We start from the raw sequence: 24,100 nt of genomic DNA, 5'->3' as shown, positions 1-24,100 counted from the left end.
CAACCGACTGTCCTGCGAACGGGTTTCCTTCCCAGCGGCGTCCTGGACGGCTCCGTCGCGCCGCAGGCCCTCAGACAGTGCCGTCTTTGTGTGTCTCGCCCGGAGCGCGCACAATTACACTGTTTATGTATTTAAACCAATTACGCCGTCTGCCTCCGCCGTTGGCCGGTCGCTTCTGCCGCTCCAAGAGCAACAGGGCCGAGTGGCGGGTTGGTTTTCCGGGACGCGCCGAAGGGCTGCCGCCGCTCCACGCTGGAATGAGGGAAGGAAAGAAAAGAAAAAAAAAAACGGACAATGTCCTCTTTCATGTTTACAAATTGGCCACTTCTCGCAAAACCGGACTGTTCCATAAAAAAAAAAAAAAAAAAAAAAAAAAAAAGGAGAGAAGGAGGTCTGGGGGGGTGATTGTCCTGCTGCGGCGGCCATGTTGGGGATCCAAGGGGGGTCACGACCCCTTAGCATGTAAAAGTACACTCAATAACACAGGTCTTGTTTTACCTTCCTGATCATGGCTTAAACTGATGGGAATTGGACCTCAGACCCACTGCTGGCCACAGACACACACACACACACACACACAAACACACACACACACACACACACACACATTTCCACGACGAGGAGAGACAGTGCATTTTGATATGAGCTCACCTTTCTCGCCCCAGAATAGTGATGTCGTATCTAAAATAGGATCAAAACGACGTTTTGCATATGTGTGTGTGTGTGTGTGTGTGTGTGTGTGTATCTGCCCCATTATATCCCCCCCCAGCCATTATACCTCCAGATGATCTCCCTCTTCACCCATCTCTCATCATCATTTTCTTTTTTTTTCATAAATCCTGGACAACCCCTACTCCCCTCACCGACCCCTGACCCCTGACCCCAACCCCCAAAATCCATCCTCACCTCAACGCTTTTTATATAAATAGTTTATTAGTGTCTATATAACGTCAAAGATCTCCCCCCCCACCGCTCTTGAAGCCGCCGAAATACCAGCAAATTTAAAAAAACTGATAGAAAATAAGAGGTTATAAAAAGGAGAGTATGTATATGTATGTATATATATATTTATATATATATTTATATTTATTTATACGTGCATGTGTGCTTTCGCCAAAGGAAGGAGACTAAATCGTGGAGTATAAAATCCTAATCCCAGTCACTGCTGCTAGAAGGGATTCTGCCCCGGTTTATAATCCCAGTTAAAGGAGTCTCAAGATGATAAGTCCGCCGCCGCCGCCGCCGCCACTGTCAGGCAACGTTCATCGTCCAATGAACTCCATCAATGTCAAAGCTCACAAACGGAAGGTCACCGGGAGCCCAAAAACAGTCCAAAGAAGCATCTTCGCCGCTACAAAAAGTAACAGTTTTATAATGCAGGGGTTGAAATTCGGGGTGTGTGAGTGTGTCTGTGTGGAAGAGGGGGGTTGCATCTGCACCACCCACCTCCACCTCCACCTCCAACCTCCAGCACCCCGCCCCGGAAAAAAACTCTGCAGCAACTCGCCGTCGGGTGGCGAGGAAGTCGCTTCGTCCTCGTTTCCTCACCGCGCCGTCGGACGTCCGTGTCTCCTCCTCACCTGATACCTGATGGATGCAGAGTGGAGGTGGGGGGGTGGAGGAAAGATACAAAAAACATCTGAATGTTAAAAAAAAAGAAAAAAAACTGTTATAAAACTAATAAACATGTATTAACAAGGAAGTTGTGTGATTACAAAGGAATGAAACTGTTTAGAGAGCGCGAGGTTGCATTTTTGAAGGAACGTGTGTGTGTGTGTGTGTGTGTGTGTGCATGTGTGTGTGTGTGTGTGTGTGTGTGTATCCCTGGGGGGATGCAAATGGAGAGGAAAAGCATCATAAATACTTTAGATCTGCTATCAGCTCCTTTTGTTGTGACGAGACATTCAAGCCACCCCCACATCCACACATACATACACATACACACATGCACACACACGCTCACCATTGTCTGTGTCCAAGCTGGGGCTGAGGTGGTGTTTGTTGGAGCACGTGCACTCCAGATGATCCTCCAATCTCACCTGCACCTCCCTCAGCTTTGGCCGCCGCCGCACGTACTCCACCTTTGCCACCTGGTGGAAAAGTAGCAAAGAAGAGTGCTGTCCATTAACCCCCCACCCTCATCACCCAGGCGTCACCTGTCGTCATGGTAACCCCCCACCCCACCACCTGTGTGTGTCACCTGAGGAAAGTCATAAACAGGAAATGCTGATTGGGAGAACTAAACGGTGCCCCTGCAGGAATGCGCCCCCTCCCCCCCGCCCGGCCCCAGGTATTTAATAACGGCTCACACTCCTGCTGGCACGGCAACAAAGGCCAGGGGGGGATGAAAGAGTTTTTTGGGACGTCCAGCAGGAGGCCTACGCCGACCACCTGACCCTCCCCAACCTCCTTCTGTCGTCCGCCAGAAATCCCCGCCATATGCGAAGCCTTGGATCGCAAAGCGGTCAATATCGGAATATCCTGTCCGGCCGCCCGTGCCAACACCCTCGCCACGGTGGAGCGGGGCGGCGCCTCCACCCGCCGGGGCCGGAGGTCACATCCTAATATCGCCGCGTTAGTCTGGTCAGGAGCGTGTGTGTGTGTGTGTGTGTGTGCGTCTGTGTGCGTGCGTTGGGGGGGCGAACGCCTCCACCTGTCATTTCCCCTCCGCGTCTGCAGGCTCCGTCCTCCGAGCGCCGGATCCCCGGCACATGTGAGCGAATTTATTTTTGATTTCCTCTCCGGCGCAGACGAAAGAGCGAAAGGCCTTTCATGTGATATTGGGGCCAAAGCGCGGAGAATTAACCTCTCCACCTTCAACCCCCTCCTCCCCGATCATCCTCTCATCGCTAGGCTTTCAAGTCCCCGCTCCTCCCCGGCCGGTTGAAACACACTTTTCACATTTATTTGCATCAACTCACGTACGTGCACTAACCGTAAAAACACCGGGATGCTAAACAGCGCCAGCGGAAACTTATTCATGCACGTCACAGAAGAATTCTTGCTTTTCGCACTCGTGTGTGTGTGTGTGTGTGTGTGTGTGTGTGTGTACGTCATCCGGGGTCCACATACCTTGACGGTGCGGTGGTGTTTGCGGGCGGGTTGGCAGCGCATGTTACTGGTGTTGCAGCAGCCCGTGCAGCGCTTCACCTCCACGCACGGTGGCCAGATGAGGAAGTTGGCGGCGGTGGGGTCCACCTGGCTCCGGGGGATCTCGAAGATGGCCGTCCGCACCTTGCACACCGCCGGCAGCGCCTCCTCCACCACTGCGGAGAATGAGGTGATAAGGTCGGAGATGACCCCGTTCGGTCTCCCGTGGCAACCCGGGGTGCAAGGGAACTGGCCAACCATTAGCGTAGCTGTTAGCGCACCGTGTGCTTATCTGGCAAAAATCCACATCTGGGTTCTCAACTTGGCGAATGTGTGTGTGTGTGTGTGTGTGTGTGTGTCTCACCCGTGCTCCGCCTGTGCCGGGTGTGTGTGTGCGTCCTCTTCAAGTCAAGGAAGCTGTGTGAGAGGTCCTTGTAGTGAGTGTGTTTAGGCTCCTCAATCACCTCGTTTTCTGGATAGGAGACACAACAACAACACACACGTTTGGATGTCTCACACACACAAACACATGCTGGTAGATTCGTGACTCGCAAACACGCAGAGCCGAAACACACATTTTAATCGAAATCCCTCCAAAACCAGCGGAGTTTCAGGGTCAAATTGGAATTTATTGAAGCTGAATGGTGAAAAGAGTCAGAATGCTTCATGTCTGCTTTTTTTCCCAAGCCTGAATATTTTTTTTCACGTTAGTAGATGCATTATTACACCTATAAGGAGGATTTACAACAAGTATCAGGTGCAATATTCCCGACACCCAGGGGTTCTGGGTTTTCAGATACGACTGCGCTTGTGCTGGTTAGACAGCGGCCGCACAACCGCCAAACACACCCACACGCACGCAGACTCCGGCAGAGCTTCTCACACAATCGACCGACGTAATAACACTAACAAGCCTGCCTTTTCGACACAATGTGCTCCCGCAACACAACAGAGTTCGCCTCCAGCGTCACCCCCCCAAAAAACGCACACACACACACACCCCTTGACCCCCCCAGCCGCCGCCACTGCTGCCTCCCCGTCCTGACACGCAGGAATTTGGGCATGAATTATACATAGCAACCCAGCAGCCTTCCAGCAGGCCTGGCTCTCAGGGCCAAGAATGGGGCGGCATGACAACGGCATAATGAAGTGAGCCACTTGACCCCCGCCATGCTGGGGGGGGTGATTGGGAAAGGGGGGGTCTGGGTCAGGGGGCGGGAGGGGTGGGGAGGGGCGTCACACACAACATTTGCATTTCAATGATGCCAGGATTAATGGTGGCACTGCCGCCGACATGAAAAATGAATTGGCCCCATAGCCGACAGCTAGCCAGACCATACAATACGCTAGCAATCCCATGTATGGATATGCAAGCACGCCATAAGTTGCTCTATCAACGACATCATCACCGAAGCCCCGCCCCCTTAAAAAATCAGCCATGGGCTCACGCTGCGTGGGATGCCAGCCTCATTGAGTTTGGCGGGTTTTTCTTTTGAGCCTTGAACCCCTGCAATGGTGTGACATCATCAGACCCAAGCCCCGCCGCCGTCTCACCGACGTCACCTTGGTGGCATTTCTGCCGCCGGCAGTGTCCGATGGTCACCCCCCCACACACACTCCCCGGGGTTTCACAGAGGGCGCAAAGAGGGGGTTCACCAGTTTCCTAGCAACATCCCCCCGAGGTATCCCAGCGAGTGAGATGAGAGGACAGCATCCTCTTCCTGCGTACTCAGCCAGATGCAACTAATACTTCAATTCACTCTTTCAGTGAACAGACGGGACGGCACAAGGGGTGGGGGGATGAGGGTGGAAAAGAGGGCGCAACAGTTACACTTGCTAGACAAGTAGTGGACATGAAGTGTGGACATGAAATAAAACAAAATAAAATGAAACAAAATTAACTTAATAAAGTAAGAGGAATTGATATGAATGGCTATTAATTCAAATGAAATGTAATGAATTAAATAAAATAAAATCAATCGAGATTAAAATGAATAGAAATCAAATAGAATGAATTTTGAATGGATAAAATGATGTAAAATACAATACAAATTAATTTTCATGAATTAAAATGAATGAAACTAAAATACAAAAAGTACGAAATTAATTAAGTAAAATTCAACAACATTAAAATAAATTTTAATGAATTTGGCAAAATAAAGTAAAATAAAATGAATGAATTGAAAAGCATTGAGATGGATAAAATAAAATAGCATGAAAAAGTAAAAAAAGAGACAAGTGAAAAAAGAGTCAAGTGAATGGAAATTAATTCAAATGAATCTGAAATCTGACATTAAAATTAAATTACATAAAAATGGACACAATTTAAAATAAAGTTAAATTAAATATAGCAAAAAGAAATAATACAATAAAATGCATTGCATTGAGGTGAATTGAAATTATAAAATAAGACAAAATAAAATAAAATAAAATAAAATAAAATAAAATAAAATAAAATAAAATAAAATAAAATAAAATAAAATAAAAAAGAGGCCGTATTATGAAAGAAGCGCTTTACCTACGGTTTCTATCTCTAGCAGCCGCTGGAGGTCGCTGATGCTGCGGATCTCGCTGCGTGAGAGACGCTCCAGAAGCTCCCGCGGCAGCGGAGACTCCTGCGTAGATGGGGTGGAGGGGTGAGGGGGTTAACGGTTTGAACTGGCATTCAGAGATTAAAAACTCCGCGATGCGTACAAGTGTCGCGCACATGCAATGCAAAGCACACTTGCTCATAAAACGCGCGTCCGGATGCGCAAAAGGAACGCTTGTGCGTAATTACGCACAGCTTGGCGTCACCGTATGAGAATAAAAAATGAATAATAATCATAATATAAGAAAAGGAATAATCTGCAGGTATTACCTGCGCGGCGGTGCGCAGCAGGCAGAGGCAGCCGGCGAGGAGCTGGTACACCGGGACCCTCATCTCCTCTCAGGGGCGGGGATCCGCGAAGAGGCGCCCAGGTCCCGGGGGCTCAGACTCATCACTCGGCCACGGAGCGATCTGGGGCCCGGGTGGGTCCGCGGGGTGAGTCGGGGGAAGCCGCGCTGTCGCTGGGGGTCGAACCGGGGAGGAGCGGCGGGGCCCTGGGACATTTGAGGGTCCGGGCCGCCGGTGGGGGCTGGAGGGGGGTCGCCTCTTTCTTCTTCTTCTTTACCGGGATTGAACGCATCAGCTGTGGAAGCTCACCTTGTTTCTGCGTCCGAGGACCCCTGACTGCAAAAAGCGATTAAAAAGTGACCCTCCTACGGAACCGGGGCCCCCAGCATCCATTCGTCCCCGGAGTTTAATCCGCCCGAGCCCGCAGACTCGTCCCGGTCCGGTCACTCGGCATCTTGGCCCCTGATCCCGGTGGAGTGTACATCCGTTTGACTTCCAACTTTCAGATTTGAAAAAGAGGTGAGAATGAAAGAGAGAGGGAGAGGAGCTGACTGTTCGGCCCCTGCAGCCTCAAATGGAGCCGGGGATGCTCGCCGTCACAGGATATAGCCGGGCGCGTCCCCGCGGCGGCCACACCGTGAACGTGAACGCGCTTCTTTTTTTCCCTTTTTGACAGAGAGGGAGAGACAGAGAGAGAAAGAGAGAGAGAGAGAGAGAGAGAGAGAGAGAGGGAGAGAGGGAGAGAGTGAGAAACACAGGACCAAAAAAACTGACAAAAAAAATTCTTTACTATAGGTTAGAATAGGAAAAGGGTGTCATCGATGGATAACTCTGGTTGTCCAAGTCATGGAGGTCAAGAGAGGTTGGTTAGTGAGTTAGTTAGGTAGTTTGTTCATTAATACACTGGCAGGGTTATGTAAAATAACACATGGTTAAATTAAAAACTGAACTCAATTGTCGTTTTGAACAAGCTGGACAGATGAATGGATGAATGGATGGATAAATGGAAAATTGGATGGATGGGTGATGGATGAGCTAACTTTACTGATATGTAATACGATGGATAGACAGATGGGTTGATGGCTGACACAACTTTGTCAGGAGCAGTAGGATGGATGGATGGATGGATGGATGGATTTCTGGATGGATGGATGGATGAATGGATGGATGGATGGATGGATGGATGGATGGATGGATGGATGGATGGATGGATGGATGGATGGATGGATGGATGGATGGAAGGACATATGATGGATGGATAGACAGAGGACTGAATGGCTGGAGAGACAGATGGAAAACCATCTGGCTGGCTGGATGGATGGACGGATGGATGGATGGATGGATGGATGGATGGATGGATGGATGGATGGATAACTTTACTGATAAGTAGGAAAATTGATAGATGGTTAGATGGATGGACAGGCAGACAGATGGATGGATAGACGTATGGATGGAAGGATATATGAGGGATGGATGGATGGATGGATGGATGGATGGATGGATGGATGCAGATGGATGGACGGATGGCCAGATAACCGGATAAATGGAGAACAAACATGATATGTTCCAAAACACTTTGCATCATACGTCCCTTCTGATTGGCCCTGGGCTGAATATGACTAATGTCCTGGTCCAGATAAAAAGCAGCAGCAGCACGGGTTGTTTCCTAAAATACTCAAAAATAAACTTTATTATTCCTAACAGTGCAAGCAGTGTCTTGGAGTGTTTTTATTTATTTATTTTTGTTTTTCTTAGAAGAGTGAATAGGTGAGATCATGTGATGGAAAAGAGAGAGGTTACTATCCTTTCATTCCTGCAACTGTAGGTTCAAATCCATTTACCAGTGATGGCGGCGGAGCTAAGGCGCTAACCCTGCCATCTAGAGCAACGGGATGGCGGGAACACCTTGACATGCAAACTTGAGGAGCAGGAATTGCACCGCCAGCTTTTGGATTTGGATTTGTTATGTCCCTAATACACACTTACACATCTGAGATTATTTTTTTCGGGGAGGTAGGGGGCAAATAATCCAGAAACAAGAGCTTCTGGTGTTTTGGGCGACTTTCTGTTCTCATCTCGGTTTTCGGATGATTTCCATTCCGCTTTTCTGGGCGTGGCCAAAAACCTGGCCTTCGTTTTTTTTTCTCCCTCCATCTTGCTCATACCGTTTCATCCCAGAGGTGTGTGTTGGTTTTTTTTTGAAATAGCAAAGTACTAACCTACATTCTATCCTCCAAGTTTCCAAAATGGACGTCCTGCTCTGCCCCGCGGCACCTCTGGCCGCGGGAAGTCCGGAAGGAAGTCGAGAAGAAGATAACAGAACAACTGGGGAAGCAGAAAGGGGGGGCAGCGGCTTCACGGCACGCGAGTCACCATTCAACAACAGGGCTGGTTCTGACCCATTTCCCCCCCGCATCATTCCGGTTCTTTGTCTGTCTTTGTGTGTGTGTGTGTGTGTCGGTACACTGAAGCCTTTCAAGGGAGATGGAGTGAGAGAGACTGAGGTTGGTTTCTGTTGTGATGGTTTTAGCCTCTGACAGGATAAATGGGCTTTAATTGGGGGGAGTGTCTGGACCAACAGCAGCCAGATTTTCCCAACACGCATAGGAACACACGCACACACACACACTTTTTATTGACACCAAGACTTTTCCGGCCACTCAAGCCAAATCTTTTTTTATACACAAAAAGAAAAAAAAATATACCATGATTCTTGCCCACCCAACATCCCTGGCTTTTACAGTTTGTTTAATACACTACAAACACTCACACATACAAATACAAACACGTCAGGAATGGGTCTGTCAGAGGAACAGCACATGTTAGATGTTTTGAGGAGAAGGTTAGAGAAGCCAGACTGAGATGGTTGGGTCATGTACAAAGGAGGGACAGAGAATATTTTGGTAGACGGATGCTGGAATTGGAGCTGCCAGGCAGGAGGTCTCGAGGAAGACCAAAGAGAAGATTTATGGACGTAGTGAGAGAAGATATGAAGGTAGTTGGTGTGAGAGAGGAAGATACAGACAATTGGGTTAGATGGAGACCGTTCATTTGCTGTGGCGACCTGAAAGGAAAAGCCGAAAGGAGAAGAAGATACATATACATATACATATACATATACGTATACATATACATATACATATACATATACTTATACTTATACTTATACTTATACTTATACTTATACATATGTGTGTATGTGTGTGTATATATATATATATATATATATACATATATTATCATGTACATATAAACACACATACTGATATATGTATGTATATATCAATGTGTGCATGCATTGATACGTATATATATGTGTGTGTATATACATGTATATATACACACACATACTTATAAATTTATATATATGTATGCCTATGTGTGTGTATGTGTATATGTGTGTAAATATATATGTAAAAATATATACATATAAAATATATAAACATATAATTATTTATGTGTTAAAGAGCCCTTCCTATCTTCCCCCGTCCTTCTCCCTTTGCTCTCTAAGCCATTTTGGTCCAGTCATTTTAAAATCGGATGTGAGTTGGCGTGATGGCTAACGAGGGTGCTAAGTGCTGCGAGCAGCCGCAGTTCGGGGAGAACGAGGAGTGTGTGAATGTGTATGTGTGTGTGTGTGTGTGAGTGTGTGTGTATGTGGGACACTGGGCCAAAAATGCCATGTGTATGTGTGAGAGGGTGAAACAGGCAGCGGGAGGTTAAATGTGTACGTGCATGTTCAAGTGCTCCAGGCTGGATTTCCAGATTCCAGCGCTGCTTTCTGAAGCTTTAGCCGTGGAGTGTTTTCGCCCCGGCCCCCCCGCTCCTCCCCCGGCCTTGTACTTCACTGACCCTCGGGATTTTAACGCACCGCCTGGTCCACCATGTTTACGGCGAAGGGTCGTGCCACATGGAGACACGACGGGCGGGGGCGCCGGGCGATTCTCTGAAGCCTCCCAGACGAGGGGCCCCTGGACGAACCCTGGGATGCTTAGGTTGCCATGACAACATTATGGCCGCTAGTGTGACCCCGGGCGGCAATCGCCCCGTCAGGCAGGATCAACGGTCATACGACGTTTTCACCCCGAATGGGTTTTCTTTTTCCGACCCACCCGGCTGGGGTTTGGACCCCTCTCTGCCGAAAGGAAACTTCCAGAACTGAAACGGCTTTCCAAGCTTCTCGGCTGCGGGGGCCAGGGCTGGCACGGCGGGTCGGCGGCGAAGAAAACTCGTTTGAGTGACGGAGAGGCAGTAAAAGTTAATCCGGCGGCGGGTTTAAAAAAAACAACCCTTTACAGGCAGGGTGGGGCAATGTATGAGTTTATTCACAAAACCCAAGTAAGGGAAAAAATCTTTATTACCTCCCCCACCACCCAAACACACACACCCGCTTCAAACCAGCCGACGGTAAAGCCCTTTGAGAAAAAGAAGTGGATCCCACCATTAGAGCTGGCGGGACTGGACAGCGTCCAGGAGCCGCTGTGCCCCGCGTGGACGTTTGGTCACCGGCCAACGTGCGGACTTATCCTGGATTACCATCTCAAATATGTTGGCATTCACCTCGCAGGAATTCTTAAACGCCCCCCAAACCCTTCCCCGCCGTCACCTTGGTTCACAGCAGGCCACAATGTCCTGGAGGGAGACCTTCTTCTGGCTCTGCATGGGAGATTCGGCCTGCATCCGCGATACCGCGGCGCCGCTAACACGTAGCCGGTTGCGCAAGCTAAGCCCAACCACTGCTAGCCTCACGGTCGCCCAAACCTTGTGAGGTTAAGTGTTACTTTTAGTCTCGGGCTAGCGAGTCGGGTGGTGAGTGTGTCTGAGTGTGTCTCCTGTCACTCACACACACACACACACTCAGACACACACACCCATGTACAAAGTATTGTTTGATTGGACATTGGTCAGTTTTAACAGATCTTTGCCCATCTGCAGAGTTAGCTTGATCCTAGCCTGGTGAGTTTGGCCAGCTCCTGTGTTGGTGTGTGTGACAGCACACACACCCACACACAGGGTATCGTTATATTGAAAGTTGGTAACTATATACAGATCTTCGCCCTTCTGGAGTGTTAGCCTGCTCCTAGCTTGGTATGTATGGCTCCATTGTGAAGGTCAAGCTAATGCATAGGGGACAGCAGCGCCTCCCTAGGGGAGACATCGACAGATGTCGCTGCCTCCTGCAGCTGGAGGGATGAGCGTTCCCGCTCAAGCAGACAGACGCTGCTATCACCTTGAGACTAAATATCAAAGCGCCGGTCCAGCAGGAGGTACTTCCTGTCCTGGTGCCGACATCTGCGCGCCTTGTGCTGCCAGGCGGTGAAGACGCATTTCCCCCCTTCTCTTTCTCACCAACACACACACACACACATAAAGCAACATCTTTAGCATCCTTAGCCTGATTAGCGTTTCTGTTGGCTTTCCTCCCGACAGAATCCTGGTTAAACGGTTGAAAAAAAACAACTTCCTGTCCTCTGAGGGCATGGTGGTTAGAACGAAACAAACACACACACACACACACACACACACACACACACATCAACGTTGTGAATTCTAACGACGATGGCACCTCGAGCGTTAGGAGCTAAATGGCGCGGAACCATTGCCAAGCGGTGATTCACTGTCTAACCCTTCGACTCAAGTGCCGACGTTTGTTGATCCAAACAGCGGCGGGCGGGGATCTGCGCAGAGGTGATTCGTTCCAGGCTAGTAGTTTATCGGGAATAAACAAAAGACGATACTTTATTCCACGCCGGCAGCCACTTCATAAACCAAATAGACGACATGCTCATTTCAATGTCTTGGAGCGACGCTGATGTCAAGAGTCAAAGCAGGAACGAGACACATCGTAAATCTGAAATCTTCTCTCAACAGGTTCTTTGGGAACGGCTTGTTTGTTTATGACTGCATGATGTAGGGGTACAGCGGTTAGCATGTCAGCGGTTAGCTCTTCAGCCTCAAAGCATGGGTCACCATGGGTTCTCCCACAGTCCAAAAACATGCAGGAGGTTCATTGGAAACCCTGAATTTTCCAGATGTGTGAATGTCAGAGTGCATGGTTGTGTTTCTATCCAATATGTGGCCTTGTGATTGGTTGGCCACTCATCCAATGACAGTTGGGATAGGCTCCAGCACCCTCAAGCAGTATAGATAGTGAATGAATGAATAATCTGACTGAACTGCAAACCGAGGCTGTAAACCATTTAAAATAAATTTAAAAAAAAAAGAAGTTGTATGTATTAGAGGTTCCTGAACATCAGTGTCCCCTAAGAACATAAAACTTGATAAATCCAAGGTCCTCCAAGGTGAACAGACAATGTTTGCATTTTGCACTTCAGACTTAAAAACTAATTGTACTTCACCCCCGACATCAACACACACAAACCCACACACACACACACACACACACACACACACACACACGTATGTTTGAAAGCATGTTTTCCCGCCCATGTTGGAGAGAGACATGACTCAGGATACCTTCTGGGTTATTTTCAGTCTCTCTCGGCTCGGTGTGAATGTTGGGTGTCCCCGCAGCGGTGACGGCAAGGTGCTCTGGCACCTCCATGCCTCCGTCACCGCCGCAGCTGTGTCTCAAGCCCAACCGCAATGTGAACTCCGCTCTGGATTTATCAGTGTTTTTCCCAAAACATGTCCGTGAAGGAGGAAGGTCGTTCAGTCCCTGATCTGGTCTTCAAAGTGGCTCCACTCAGACTCAACAATCTGTGCTTCTGTGTTTCGACTAGCCTGTGAGATCCATCCTTTTCTGGATCGTCTTCCTCCCGCAGTCCAGAAAAAGCCGGCGGGGTCATCGAGGGCTAAATCGTCTGTAGGTGTGAAAGAGAGCGCGAGTGGTTGAACGTCTCTGCGATTGACAGGTCCGGATTAAACCCCCCTCCAGCCTTGTGCAAGCTGCAATAGACTCGGCCCCCCTGCCCCGTGCAGCCCTTGGCGCAGAAACAAACAGGATGAACTGATGAGTGGATTAACTCAAAAGGATGTGTTGCTTCAGTTCAATTTAATGGATCAAGATTTTAAAAAAAGATAAAGCATTTTCGCCTCGACCGGTCGGTGTAGAACTGGTGTGAAGGAGACAGACGGGCGCTAATGATCCAATAGTAGCACTAACAACAGCATGCTAAAAGCTGACATGGTACAATGATAGATTTGATATTCATAAAAAAAATAAGTAGCTCAAGCTGCGCTCCCTGGGAACCTGCCCAGTGAGAAAGTGTGGACAGGATAGGAAGAGTGGGCGGTTCAGATTTGGGATGTTTTGGGGACGAGTTGAAATAAATGCACCCAAAGCCCTCTGGTCCACAACCATACAGGATACAATTAAAAAAAAAAACAACATTATTATTTCAACGTAACACACGTGTGGGGGTGGAGGGGTCTTATATTTAATTTTAATTGTCTCTTTGTGTTTCCTTAGCCCCGCAGAGGACTCACGCCTCTTCCTTTTTCCTCTTCCGCCAATTCTATCACCTCTGCTTCTGGTGTTCGGCAATCGCGATGAAGATGATAAGGTGATGATGGGGGGGGGGGGGGGGGGGGAAGACGGGAAGAAAAAAAAGGAGGGAAGGCACAAGGGGGATGGGACGGGAGGAGGCGTCCCAGCTGACAGCTGTTCGGGAACCCTGCCTCACCAAGTGTGAGAACAGGTGTCCAGTGGAACATCTGATGCGAGCACCCGTCTGTCCCCAATTGTTTATCGTTTCAGTTGGGAGACCTCAATCTCCTCTGCGGAAATAATCGGGAGGCGGCGAGGGAGTTAATTGTGTTTTCCACCGATGAGTCATCGGGGAAGTGTTGGTGAACCCCGCCGACCACACACGCGCTCGCCTGTGCGCGGCCAGGGGCGGGCGTGCACAATCCTCGATTGTTTTTAATATTGAGCGGCCTGCGCGTCTTCATGTGAGGAGTTGTCCTGAGGATTTTTGGAGCAGAGCACCTCCAGGTTTGGTCCATGACCATATAAGTATGCGTCGTCGTCGTCGTCCAATGGCACGGCCGAACGATACCTCACCGAGAACAACTCAGATGATAGAATCGCTCGGTCATACCGGATGGTGACGTCACGTCTGATCACTCCGACTTGACCTTCACTGATTCAGTGAAACTTCCACTTGCTTCTCATGAGTAGGAGGAGAAGACAAACCCTTATTAGTCCAACAACGGGGGCAGGGGGGTAACACAAGTGCGCGCGCACACACACACACACACACACACACAAACATATGCATTCGCTTCCCCTTGCAAATGTGCATGTGGTCCATTGTTGTCATGATAAATGGAAAGGACTCCGGTGGGGAAATCTCCTCCTACCAGGAGGCCACGAGGTCAGCGGTATTAGAGCTGCTGAATAGATGACTCAGCGGTTGTAAATGCGGAGAGTACGATGCCAGGCGTCTTCTCGGAACGCCGATTCAATGGCAGGTGAGTCTCCTGCGGCGTCCCTGGATTTTTCGGTGGCTTCACACCCTGAGATCTACCATCATGGATAGTAAGGGCCATCAGACGGCGGCAAAATAGCAACGGCGGCGGCGGCCGAATCCCGAATCATGTTCTCAGTCTCCCACCTCTCACGCTGTGCCATTTGAAAAGATTAAGAGGCCAATTAGTAAATCTCTCACGCCGGTTATTACCACCCTGGGAACTGGAGGGAGAAGAAATCCCCTTCTCTGCTCTTCCAAAAGGAGGATTTCTGCTTCATTGTCGCCGGGTTGAGAGAGAAGGATGTATGGGGTGTACTTGGAGGGCCGATGTGGTAATTTTGGCTCGGAAACAATGCTACGCTGTCTAAAGAGGGGTAATGGAGGGGAGTCGCGGAGGCAGTGTTTTCCCTCACTGTGTGCGTGTGTGTGTGTGTGTCTGGTGTGAGCGTGCGCGCGTGTTCACATGATACGCATGCCGAAAACGCACAAACGCCGTGAGGTGACATCATGGCATCACTAAGGAGACCACGCCGGGTTCCAGATGAAGGAGGAAGTGTCGTATTAACTCCAAATCAGGACGCTGAAATGGACGCTTTGTGCGATTGTAATGAGCACCAGAAAGGACAGAGCGGAACAGGGACTGAGGCCGTTCCTCCCAGGGTGTGTTAATTCACTGTGAAGGGAAAAAGTCCAACCGGTCTTCTTACCTTTGCACACACACACACACACACACACACACACACACACACACACACACACACATGAAACTGCCACCAGATGACAAGAAATACACTGCTGCAGAGAAATACAAACCGGAAGCTTCCATGTGTCCCAATCCCAAAACCTTATCTGATACCCCAGCTTCAGATAAAAACTTTTTTACCTGTTTGCTCAACACCAGCAAATTCTGTGCTGAATGATATGTCGTGAAAATATGACTCCCTTACAGGAGAGGAGAAACGTCACAAATTTGCCTCTTGTCCATATTTGGACACCAACATTGGGGGAGCAAATCAGCGGGCACGCTCACTTTGAATTGCGATCGAAAGCATCACAACAATGCAATCCTCATGCAGCATATCCTGTTGTGCAATCCATGCTATGGCCGTTAGATGACCTGGCAGAGTTTTTGAATGGCGGAAGTAATGCAAGTAATGACCAGAGAGACGGATCCGGAGGTATTTTTCATTTTGCAGAGTAACTCACGACAGTTCGCTTGTTATTGTTATTATTATAATTATTATTATTATTATTGAGGGGCTCTGTCTGTGTGCTTGCATTATCTTAGTCAGTTGTAAACATGAATTAGATTAATGCAGTTTAGACATCACACTCAAGTGCCTTCATGCAATTTAAAGGAATTTAAAACTTGGCCAACTTTGATATGATGTCCCAAAAACAAGTCCAAATGAATTAGCGTTCCTTCCTGGATGGATAGTTTGATTTCACAGAAGTGGACTTGGAGTTACATTGTGTTGCCTTTATTTTTTGAGCAGTATATTTATTCAGTCATTTATTTATCACGAAGTCACTCCACGCACCACAAACGTCTTTGGGTAATTACCCATTACCACCACTAGGTGTCGCTGTCGAGTCGAGTCCGCCTGAGTTCAGGCCCTCAGCCGGTCAGGGTCACCACAGAGTAAGTGTGACACTCAGCTGGACGCCCGCTTGAGAAACCCCCGGTCCTGACTCGTCCACGGGTAGGTAAAACGTATTGCGAGATTAAACATACGTATACTGCTCAGCTGTCAAATGATCTTATAGATAATTCGTGTGTGAAATAAGCAGTCAAAAGCGAGTGCTTAGAAGCTGTGGGGAGTTTGTTTTAAGCTAGCAGGCGTTGCTTCCAATGCTAGCAGGCGCCATCTTCCATGCTAAGAGCCGTAAGTGAAGCTGCCATGTTGTAATCCTGTCCTAATCTGTAATGTAGAACGCTAAATTGTATCTCATCGCTTTTAAAAGGCTTAAATGCTGTTTGAGAAAAAGAAGGCACAGACATATATTTGTAAAATATTGATGTTATACATGCTGTAACAGTCAAAAGTGTCATGATGCAGGAAGCTAAAGCAGCACCTATTCAATCACAAACAAAACTGTATATATGTATGTATGTTTGTGACTGGATGTTCTCCCATGACACATATGTATTATCAGTCGTAAGGAATGTTTGTGGAGGTTCTTGTCCATCCAGGCCATGGGTTAATCCTTGTCAAAATCTTTTTTGTGGCAACTGTACTTGAATTTCTTTTGCGGAAGACATTTCACCTCTCTTCCAAGAGTTAGAATGGACTGTTGGGAGTTTTCCATCTCAGGGTTGGTCTAACTTGCAATGACTTGTTAATTTAATGTAGTTGGGATTGTACTGTTTATGCAGAATGTCCAAAAGGACAGTTTTTTTTTGTTCAGCAACTCACAACGACTACGTCCTGTTGTACATTTCATCTTTTCACACTCAGTTTTGTTAACTGTTTTGTCTTTGTTTTTGTTATCAGTCAAAATCTGAATGAGACCCTTATTAAATTAAAAAAAAAAAAAAAAAAAGCACTAGAGACCATTGTATTGCCCCCCAACCCACCCACCCCAAACCAGAGCTTGAGGGCTGTCTCTCTGTACGGGACTTTCCGCTGTAAACAAACGAGGTGGTTTTTATTTGTAAAAATGTAGTTCATTAATCAGGGCTGTGTTGTTCTCACTTACACGGCTTCACATGGATGAAAGTCTTCTGTGGATGAAATACTACCTTTCGGGGCCTTCCGGAGGCGAGCTCGTGATCTCTGAGGTTGTGTCATGTTCGTGCATGTTATTTCTTAGAATGAAAAAGTAATTTGTTTGGACACGCATTGTGTCAGTCTGCCAAGCGAGTAAATAATGTACTTTTGTTCCAAGACAGGAGTTGAAGCTCAGTGGTAGAGCGCTTGACTGCAGACACAAAGAAATGCCAAGTTCTGCTTTAACCTTTAATTCATAGATTTGATTTGCACTACAACGGTGTCATTATAATCACAGAGACATCGTGAGGATGTTTCAGATTCCCTTTTTATTCTGCCTTTAAGCTGGCTAAAGCTCGGGGCAGGCCTACTTACTCACCACCTCATATCGATTCTGCATATATGGTGTTATAGAATATTACCCTGCATAACCAGAGGCTATCAGACTCAGAGGAAGTCTGGTTTTTGATCACTGTCTCCCTCCATACACACTCAGTTATATTTCAATTCAAAAGGACACCAGATTATTGCAGATGACTGCTATGTGACTCAAGACTTTGTAGCAAAACAGTTTTTCTACCGCGCTCTGGATTGTCAGGGGGATGTCTCGGTGGCAGAGGGTCCTACTGCATATTTTTTTTCCCGTCCGCCTCCTGCAGAGCAATCGCAACACAGTAGGGCAGAAAAGGAAAAACACAGGATATGCACACTGCAAAACGTAACCCCGAAGAACGGTCACTCAAGAGTTTTACCTTCTAGCAGTGGAATGGGAATTGTCTCATCTCGAGAGGCCCCTTCTGTGACATGTAATGTCGTGTTGTTGTCGTTGGTTTATTTGGTCGGTTGTTTTTTTTTTTCACTTTTTGTGGAGATGGCCTGTAAAATAGGTTGGCTCATTTGTAAGTTGAATGCATTTGCGCTGAATATTTAAGGATTATAGTAAACCTGCAGAGTATTTTAGTTTGGAGTAGGCTTTACTGAGAGACGTTGATCAGATTACTGCACCTAGTTCACATGTGCTGGGATTGTGACCGAGATGCTGTGATTAAAAGTACTATTTGTGCCAAAGTCAGATGTCCTGGAGCACCTCAGACATTGGCCTTTTTGTGAAGCTATAGCTCAGTGACAGAGTCTGTCCTCACATCATGAGGTGCCCAGTTTAGATCTGGGCGTCCAAGGGAGTTTCCTTGCACTGTGCCCTATGTCTTCCTAATATTACTCATAAATGATTAAATGCGGATTTTAAAAGAGGGCCGTATTTCAAGTGATATTTGATTGTACCAGTTCACTAGCAGAAATATTTGTGAGATACGGGTTGATGGAGGACAGGAAGGGGGTGTAGCTCAGTGGCAGAGCATTTGACTGCAGATCAAGAGGTCCCCAGTTCAACTCTGGGTGCCCCCTGGATTTAACAATGGCCGAGATGTTTTTCTTCATTGTTATCTTTACGCTCGATCTCCCCCGCTACCTGCTCCGGGAGCAGGAGGGAGATGTTCCTTTAAATGGGAAAGTACAAATACTTGATGGCCCTTAAAGACTTTTTTTCATGCCGTTTCAGTGGACATTTTGAATGAGCAGCATTAGTGACTGTCCTTCAATACACCCCACCTCCTGTTTGAGAGACGCGCTCTCATGCTTTGATGGTCATAGAAGAGATGTTGAACCAAACCGGACAATTCTGAGAGAACTTTGTAGTGTTTGGTGATGTACCAGCAAGTGCTACTGGCTGAAGAAGCGATATGAGTTCAAGTCCGGAGATCGAGGAGAACATCAGTAAGAGGATCTTGTACTTGACCTTCGGCCCCGTGGAGATATTCACACGGTTGGGGTGTGTCCATTCCCTGTCGACATGATCCAAAGCTACCACTAATTTATTTTAATAAATCATCAACCTCACAGGCGTTCATATAGGAAAAGCCTACATATGCTGGTGTGTGTTCATGTGTTAATCATACAGTGTTTTCACTCTCTGCCTGCCAACTCCTCGCAGATTCTCCCTTGGGTTGGGACACGAAGAGGCTCTGATCTCCTTTTAATTGGCCTTCATTATTATCCTCCACGTCTGTGCGGTTAAGTCATTAAAAACCCCGGGTTACGACAGAGACGAGAGCTCAACAAGCCCGAGCCAGCGGGGCTGAACGGGGCGGCGGGCAGATGGCGAACGGCAGAGGGGGGAAAAATGCGTAAAAGCTGACGAGGCCTCGCCGGATCGTCTCATTAACGTGTCTGGCAGCGGCACTGAGCCGGTGAGACGGCTGGCTTAATTAAAACCTCTGTGTTGCCACTTGACTTATAATTGCGCTTAATTACGCTTTAAGAAAACCCACTTTTGTTTAAAGAGTGATTTAATCAGATTGGAGTGTCGTTTAATGTCAGTTAATCCATCAATGACAGTGACAGTAACTAATACTTTTATCACTTGCCAAGTGTATGTTTGTGTGTGTGCCTATGGTAGGCATACAGTGGATCCATACGGGGGGGGGGACACTTCCATTTGTGTTGAAAACTAACTGCGAGAATTGAAACAGTAAAGATTCAGGTTGTCAAACCAAAAGAAAGAGCTGAAAGGCACTTAGGGGAGAACCACCAACTCTTTGGAAACTGGGAGACGTTTACCAGGATCCTCCGTGAAAATTATTACCTGCCACTCGGTAGCTTCGCACGATGAATGAATGGAAGTTGTTAGCTTGCCACCTTCACAACCCACAAAACACACATGCCAGTGATGCCAAAGTGACGGTGTGTGTCATTTATGACTCTCACGTTCATCAAGCGATGAAATAATTGTTTGCTATAACGAGAGGCTGTAATTTCACTTCGCCTCTAGCCGGAACTTTTCTAACACAAACCGCCGCCAGTTGTAGTGATGACCTAAGATGGTGCCCAAATAATTAGACGAAAATGCTGATTCTTGAAAAAGAAAATTAATTCCTCAGACTGCTGAGACCCCAAACGATCTTCTCAATGTTGGTTCTCTGAAAAGCGTTCAGGTCCGATCTCCAGTTTTGGTGGAGAACAGGCCAGTTTCCAGAGAAACAAGCTCCTTTCAGTTTGTTGTTTTGGTGAAATAGACTGAATCCTTTATGTTTTTGGTTTTTGAGGGAATGAGATTTTCACCGGTGGAGGCTGTACAGACGCGCTGTCAGCCCAGCCGAACGGTGTTTCCTGTCAGGAGCCAGCCCAAAGCTAAACATCAACACAACAACTTACCCGGATTAACGCGATCCCAAAGTAAGGCGGGTGTCGATCTGTTTTGAACCACAACACATTTTATCTTCTCATATCTTAGCCGATCGCTTGTTGAAAGTCGTGTTTTCCTGCACTTCTGCCAAATGACAGTCAACATCAATTAACTGGATACGATTGGGGTTTATCTCCGGGCATGACATCTCTGGATTCACAATGGTTCTCTGAGAAAGTGTTATGAAACATTTTTGGGTAACTTATCTTCTCCTTTGAAAAGAACAGAGCAGAAAGGACAAATTAACGACCGCAGATGCTCCTGATCTCTGCCTGGATATGTCGAGATAAGAAAAGATCAGACAGAATAAGATGAAATTCACATATCTGACAGAAATATGTAACCCTCTCACGGCCAGATATGATCAAACCTCAGATGAGCGCTGCCATGAATAAAGTTGAAACAGTTAGTGCATGAATAAAGCTTATATACTCTCTTAGGTTTTTCCCTATAAAACCACTGCATTAGCTTGTGGTTTCTTTTGAAGTGGCTCCTCTTGTCTCTTAAATTGTCCCGGATTAGATTTCTAATTCTTAATTCTCTTTGCTGCAACTCTTTTTTTCGATGCTTTAATTTACGTGGGCGGCACTGTGACGCAGTAGTAAATGCTTTTTGCTTCATAGCAAGAACGGCTATGTTTCAATTTGGGTATGTAGAGTTTGCATGCTCTGCGAATTTACTCCAGGTCATCCAGTTTCCTCCCGTAGTCCAAAAACAAACAGGAGGTTGATTGGAGACCTGAAATTGCCCAGAGTTGTGAATGAGAGCGTGAATGGTTGTATGTCTCTGTGTGATGTATGAATGAGAAATTAAATGGTTGTAATTCTCTACATGTAGCCATGCGATGGACTGGTGACCAGTTTCGGTGTGAACTGCAGGCTGCAGGAATAAATGAATGAATGAATGACTGCTTGAATTCATGTTAATTACCATTAAAATCTCTGTGGAGGTTCTCAGTACTCCAGGTCATGGTGAATTCTTCTTGAAAAACCTCCCGGGTGGAGCTTCTGCAGTCTTTCAGCCTCCTGAATGTGGGGTAAAATTCTCCAGTTGCCATTACAAGAAGATTTTGACAAGAATTCAGAATTCAAATAATTTGACCAGTTCAACTCTGCCTCCAGGCTGTCTCTAGATTAGCCCCTTAATGTATGCCAATTGTTTCTCTGAAATATAATAAAAAAAGCTGTGTTATACATGTCCTCTGTTGCTCAATCGGTTGAAAGTCTCCTCCCAAAACATTAGCAGTTGTTTGATCACCTCTCAACGTCAGGTAGTAACTGGCGAGGTCATAAGGTCGTGACTGACCTTCGCATCAGGAGAAACCCGAGATGATCTCTTTCCATACAGTTATTGAAGTCCCTCCTCTGCACAAGTAAAGACTGTCTACATTAATTTGAGAAATTTGGCTGGAAACCGCACCTGCGGTGGAAACACTCAGTCCTCGTCTGAACGGTAGTTGGGTTTTCACACACACATGAGGATCTGACTTTTCAGCAGCTAAGTTGCATTACGAGCTGTGATTTTGTTGCGGCGTTCTTTAATTCGCCTGGGCTGTTTCCTGCACCCTCGGTGGCCTTGCTTCACATGCTCCGGCTTCCTGTTTCTTCAGTGTATTTTGGCTGGATACCGAGCCCATCTAGGCAAACACACACACACACACACAAACACACATACTGCACCTGTTTTGGGTGCCGAGCGCTTTCTCACATTGTGTGTTGAGTTTCCTCTGGTTTATAATCTGAGGGATCAGCCGGAGGGAGAAATCCCTCGCCTCCGCACACATTTCCCACATCGGACTGACCAGCAAACAGCGGAAAGTATTACTGTACAGAAGGATCCCGCTATGGCGGTGCGAGGAAGAGCAGCGGGTCTCATTGCAGAACTCCGGACACACTTCAGTGCGGCGGTGGCTCCATCTGCAGGATGTACTGCTAGTTACGTTGTGTTAAAAGTAGTTGAGCTGAAGTCTTGTTCAGACTGACTGTTTTTAATCATAAGAATCAGAACAAAGTGCAGGTCAGAAGGTGTGGTGTGCTTGGATTTGTACACTTGATGTAATTTATTTAATTTCTTATAAGTGCTGGCACAGTGGTTGGTGCTTCTGCTTCTCAGCAAGAAGGTGGCTGGTTTGATTGCAACTTGGGACATTTTTTTTTTCAGCCCACAGTCTAAAACCATGCAGTATGTTAATTTGCTAACCTAAATAGCTGAGATGTGTGAGTGAGGAACAGAATGCTTGTACATCTCTATGATGTTTGAATTAGAGAGCGAACAGTAGTTTGTCTTAACATGATGTGTGGATGAGAGTGAATAGCTGTATTCTAGATATATGGCCCTGTGGCTCCCTGGAACCCTGTCTCACCCAACAACAGTTTGCCCTTTGACCCTGAGTACCTAAGCTGAATAGATAATGAATGAATGAATGAATGAATGAATGAAAAGAAGAATTGCAAAAAGGTTTATCTGTGCAGTTTGTGTGTATACTGATATTGTTTTATCTTGTTTGCTCATTTATTACTTAGTTCATTTGGTGGCAGGAAAATTGTACATTCATAAACAGATCTGCAGATGACCAGAGGCAGCCACAAGACTCGCAGTGCAGTCACTGCTAATGTTTACAAACCGACTGAGGGGATGACAGAGCATGAATTATCCCATATATCAGACATAAATTTGTATACTTTGAGAGGTTCTCCCAACTTAAAGGTCGGTATCACAGTGGTAATATCGTGGTGGTATCTTAACTTATGTGTTGTGACAGATTTTTCACTTTGCTTGTTTTTCTGGTTTTATAAGTATGTATGTTGGTACCCTCATGGTGAACGTGAAGCTCTGCACATTGATGACAGAGTAAACATGGTTGTTATGAAATCAAGCCCTGTCTTGAAACTCGCTGCTGAGTCAAATGGAAAACTCAAGGGGTATGAAGGGCTTTTTCATCCCCTTTGGATTTTTTAAGTGGTAACATTTCAGTCACCTGAGCCAATTGTTTGGTTAAAGGAGGAACATAAAGGGAAACCGCTATTAAAGCTCATACCACCAGATCTCACCAATCAGCCTCCGGCATGATATTTGACTTGCTGATCACCTGTTGTTCATATTTCATGTTATCTGAATGGTCTTGTTTTCTTCTTTCCCAGCACAAGATTTAGTCATATTACTGTTCCGAGCAGTAAGGAGTAATCACCCAGTGTCTGGTCGATACCAACAGTACATAAGGAATACATTGATACTTCTTATGAGATGTGAATAGATTACTACCAACATTTTTAACCCGTCATCTCGGGGTGGGTTTTGGTTGTTTTAGGCAAAGTCCTAAATTTAAAAATGTTTGTAAATATTAATCTTTCAGGCAATATACAGTAGTTTTGAAAAGCTATTCTTCATTATATCATTACTGCAGTCAGGTTCATGCAGTAGGGCGGGAGCCAGAACCTACCATTCATCATGTCATGGCGAGGGGCGGGGTACATCCGGGAACCGTCGCTGATCAGTCACAGGGCCATGTAGAGATTTACAGCTTTCAAATCTCATACAGAGATCTTCTTTTCTTTTTTTTTCTTTTTTTAAAGTTTATTAGGACAGTGTACAATTACATTAAGCACAGAGGCAGAGATGTTTGCACCAGATTGTAGCTCATAGCTGATTTCCATCTGTAGTCCTGGGAAGACAATACAAAATAAATTGTACAAATAGACAATATATATAAAATGTACAAATAGGCAATAGAATAAAAAAATATACA

At 46.6% G+C, this 24,100-nt stretch overlaps 1 protein-coding gene and 1 non-coding gene across 2 annotated transcripts; one reads left to right on the top strand and one right to left on the bottom strand.

Moving 5' to 3' along the window:
• Positions 1-912: 912 nt before the first annotated feature.
• pdgfaa (platelet-derived growth factor alpha polypeptide a) lies at positions 913-6,161 on the bottom strand. The gene is made up of 6 exons (XM_086156149.1): positions 5,951-6,161; positions 5,609-5,705; positions 3,455-3,562; positions 3,073-3,266; positions 1,964-2,090; positions 913-1,587 (listed from the first exon to the last, which is right to left on the bottom strand). Exons 1-6 carry the CDS (start codon positions 6,011-6,013, stop codon positions 1,577-1,579), a joined length of 600 nt encoding a protein of 199 aa, XP_086012275.1. The 5' UTR covers positions 6,014-6,161; the 3' UTR covers positions 913-1,576.
• A 12,285-nt stretch (positions 6,162-18,446) lies between these two features.
• trnac-gca (transfer RNA cysteine (anticodon GCA)) lies at positions 18,447-18,518 on the top strand. The gene has a single exon. It is a non-coding gene; the product is annotated as a tRNA-Cys (tRNA).
• The last annotated feature ends 5,582 nt before the right edge of the window (positions 18,519-24,100 follow it).

Source organism: Fistularia commersonii, chromosome 12 (assembly GCF_037954325.1).
Source record: "Fistularia commersonii isolate RoL2024-O1a breed Wild chromosome 12, RoL_Fcom_v1.0, whole genome shotgun sequence".
Lineage (NCBI taxonomy): Eukaryota > Metazoa > Chordata > Actinopteri > Syngnathiformes > Fistulariidae > Fistularia > Fistularia commersonii.
The sequence above is the reverse complement of the archived record's forward strand: the minus strand, read 5'-3'. Positions and strand labels throughout refer to the sequence as shown.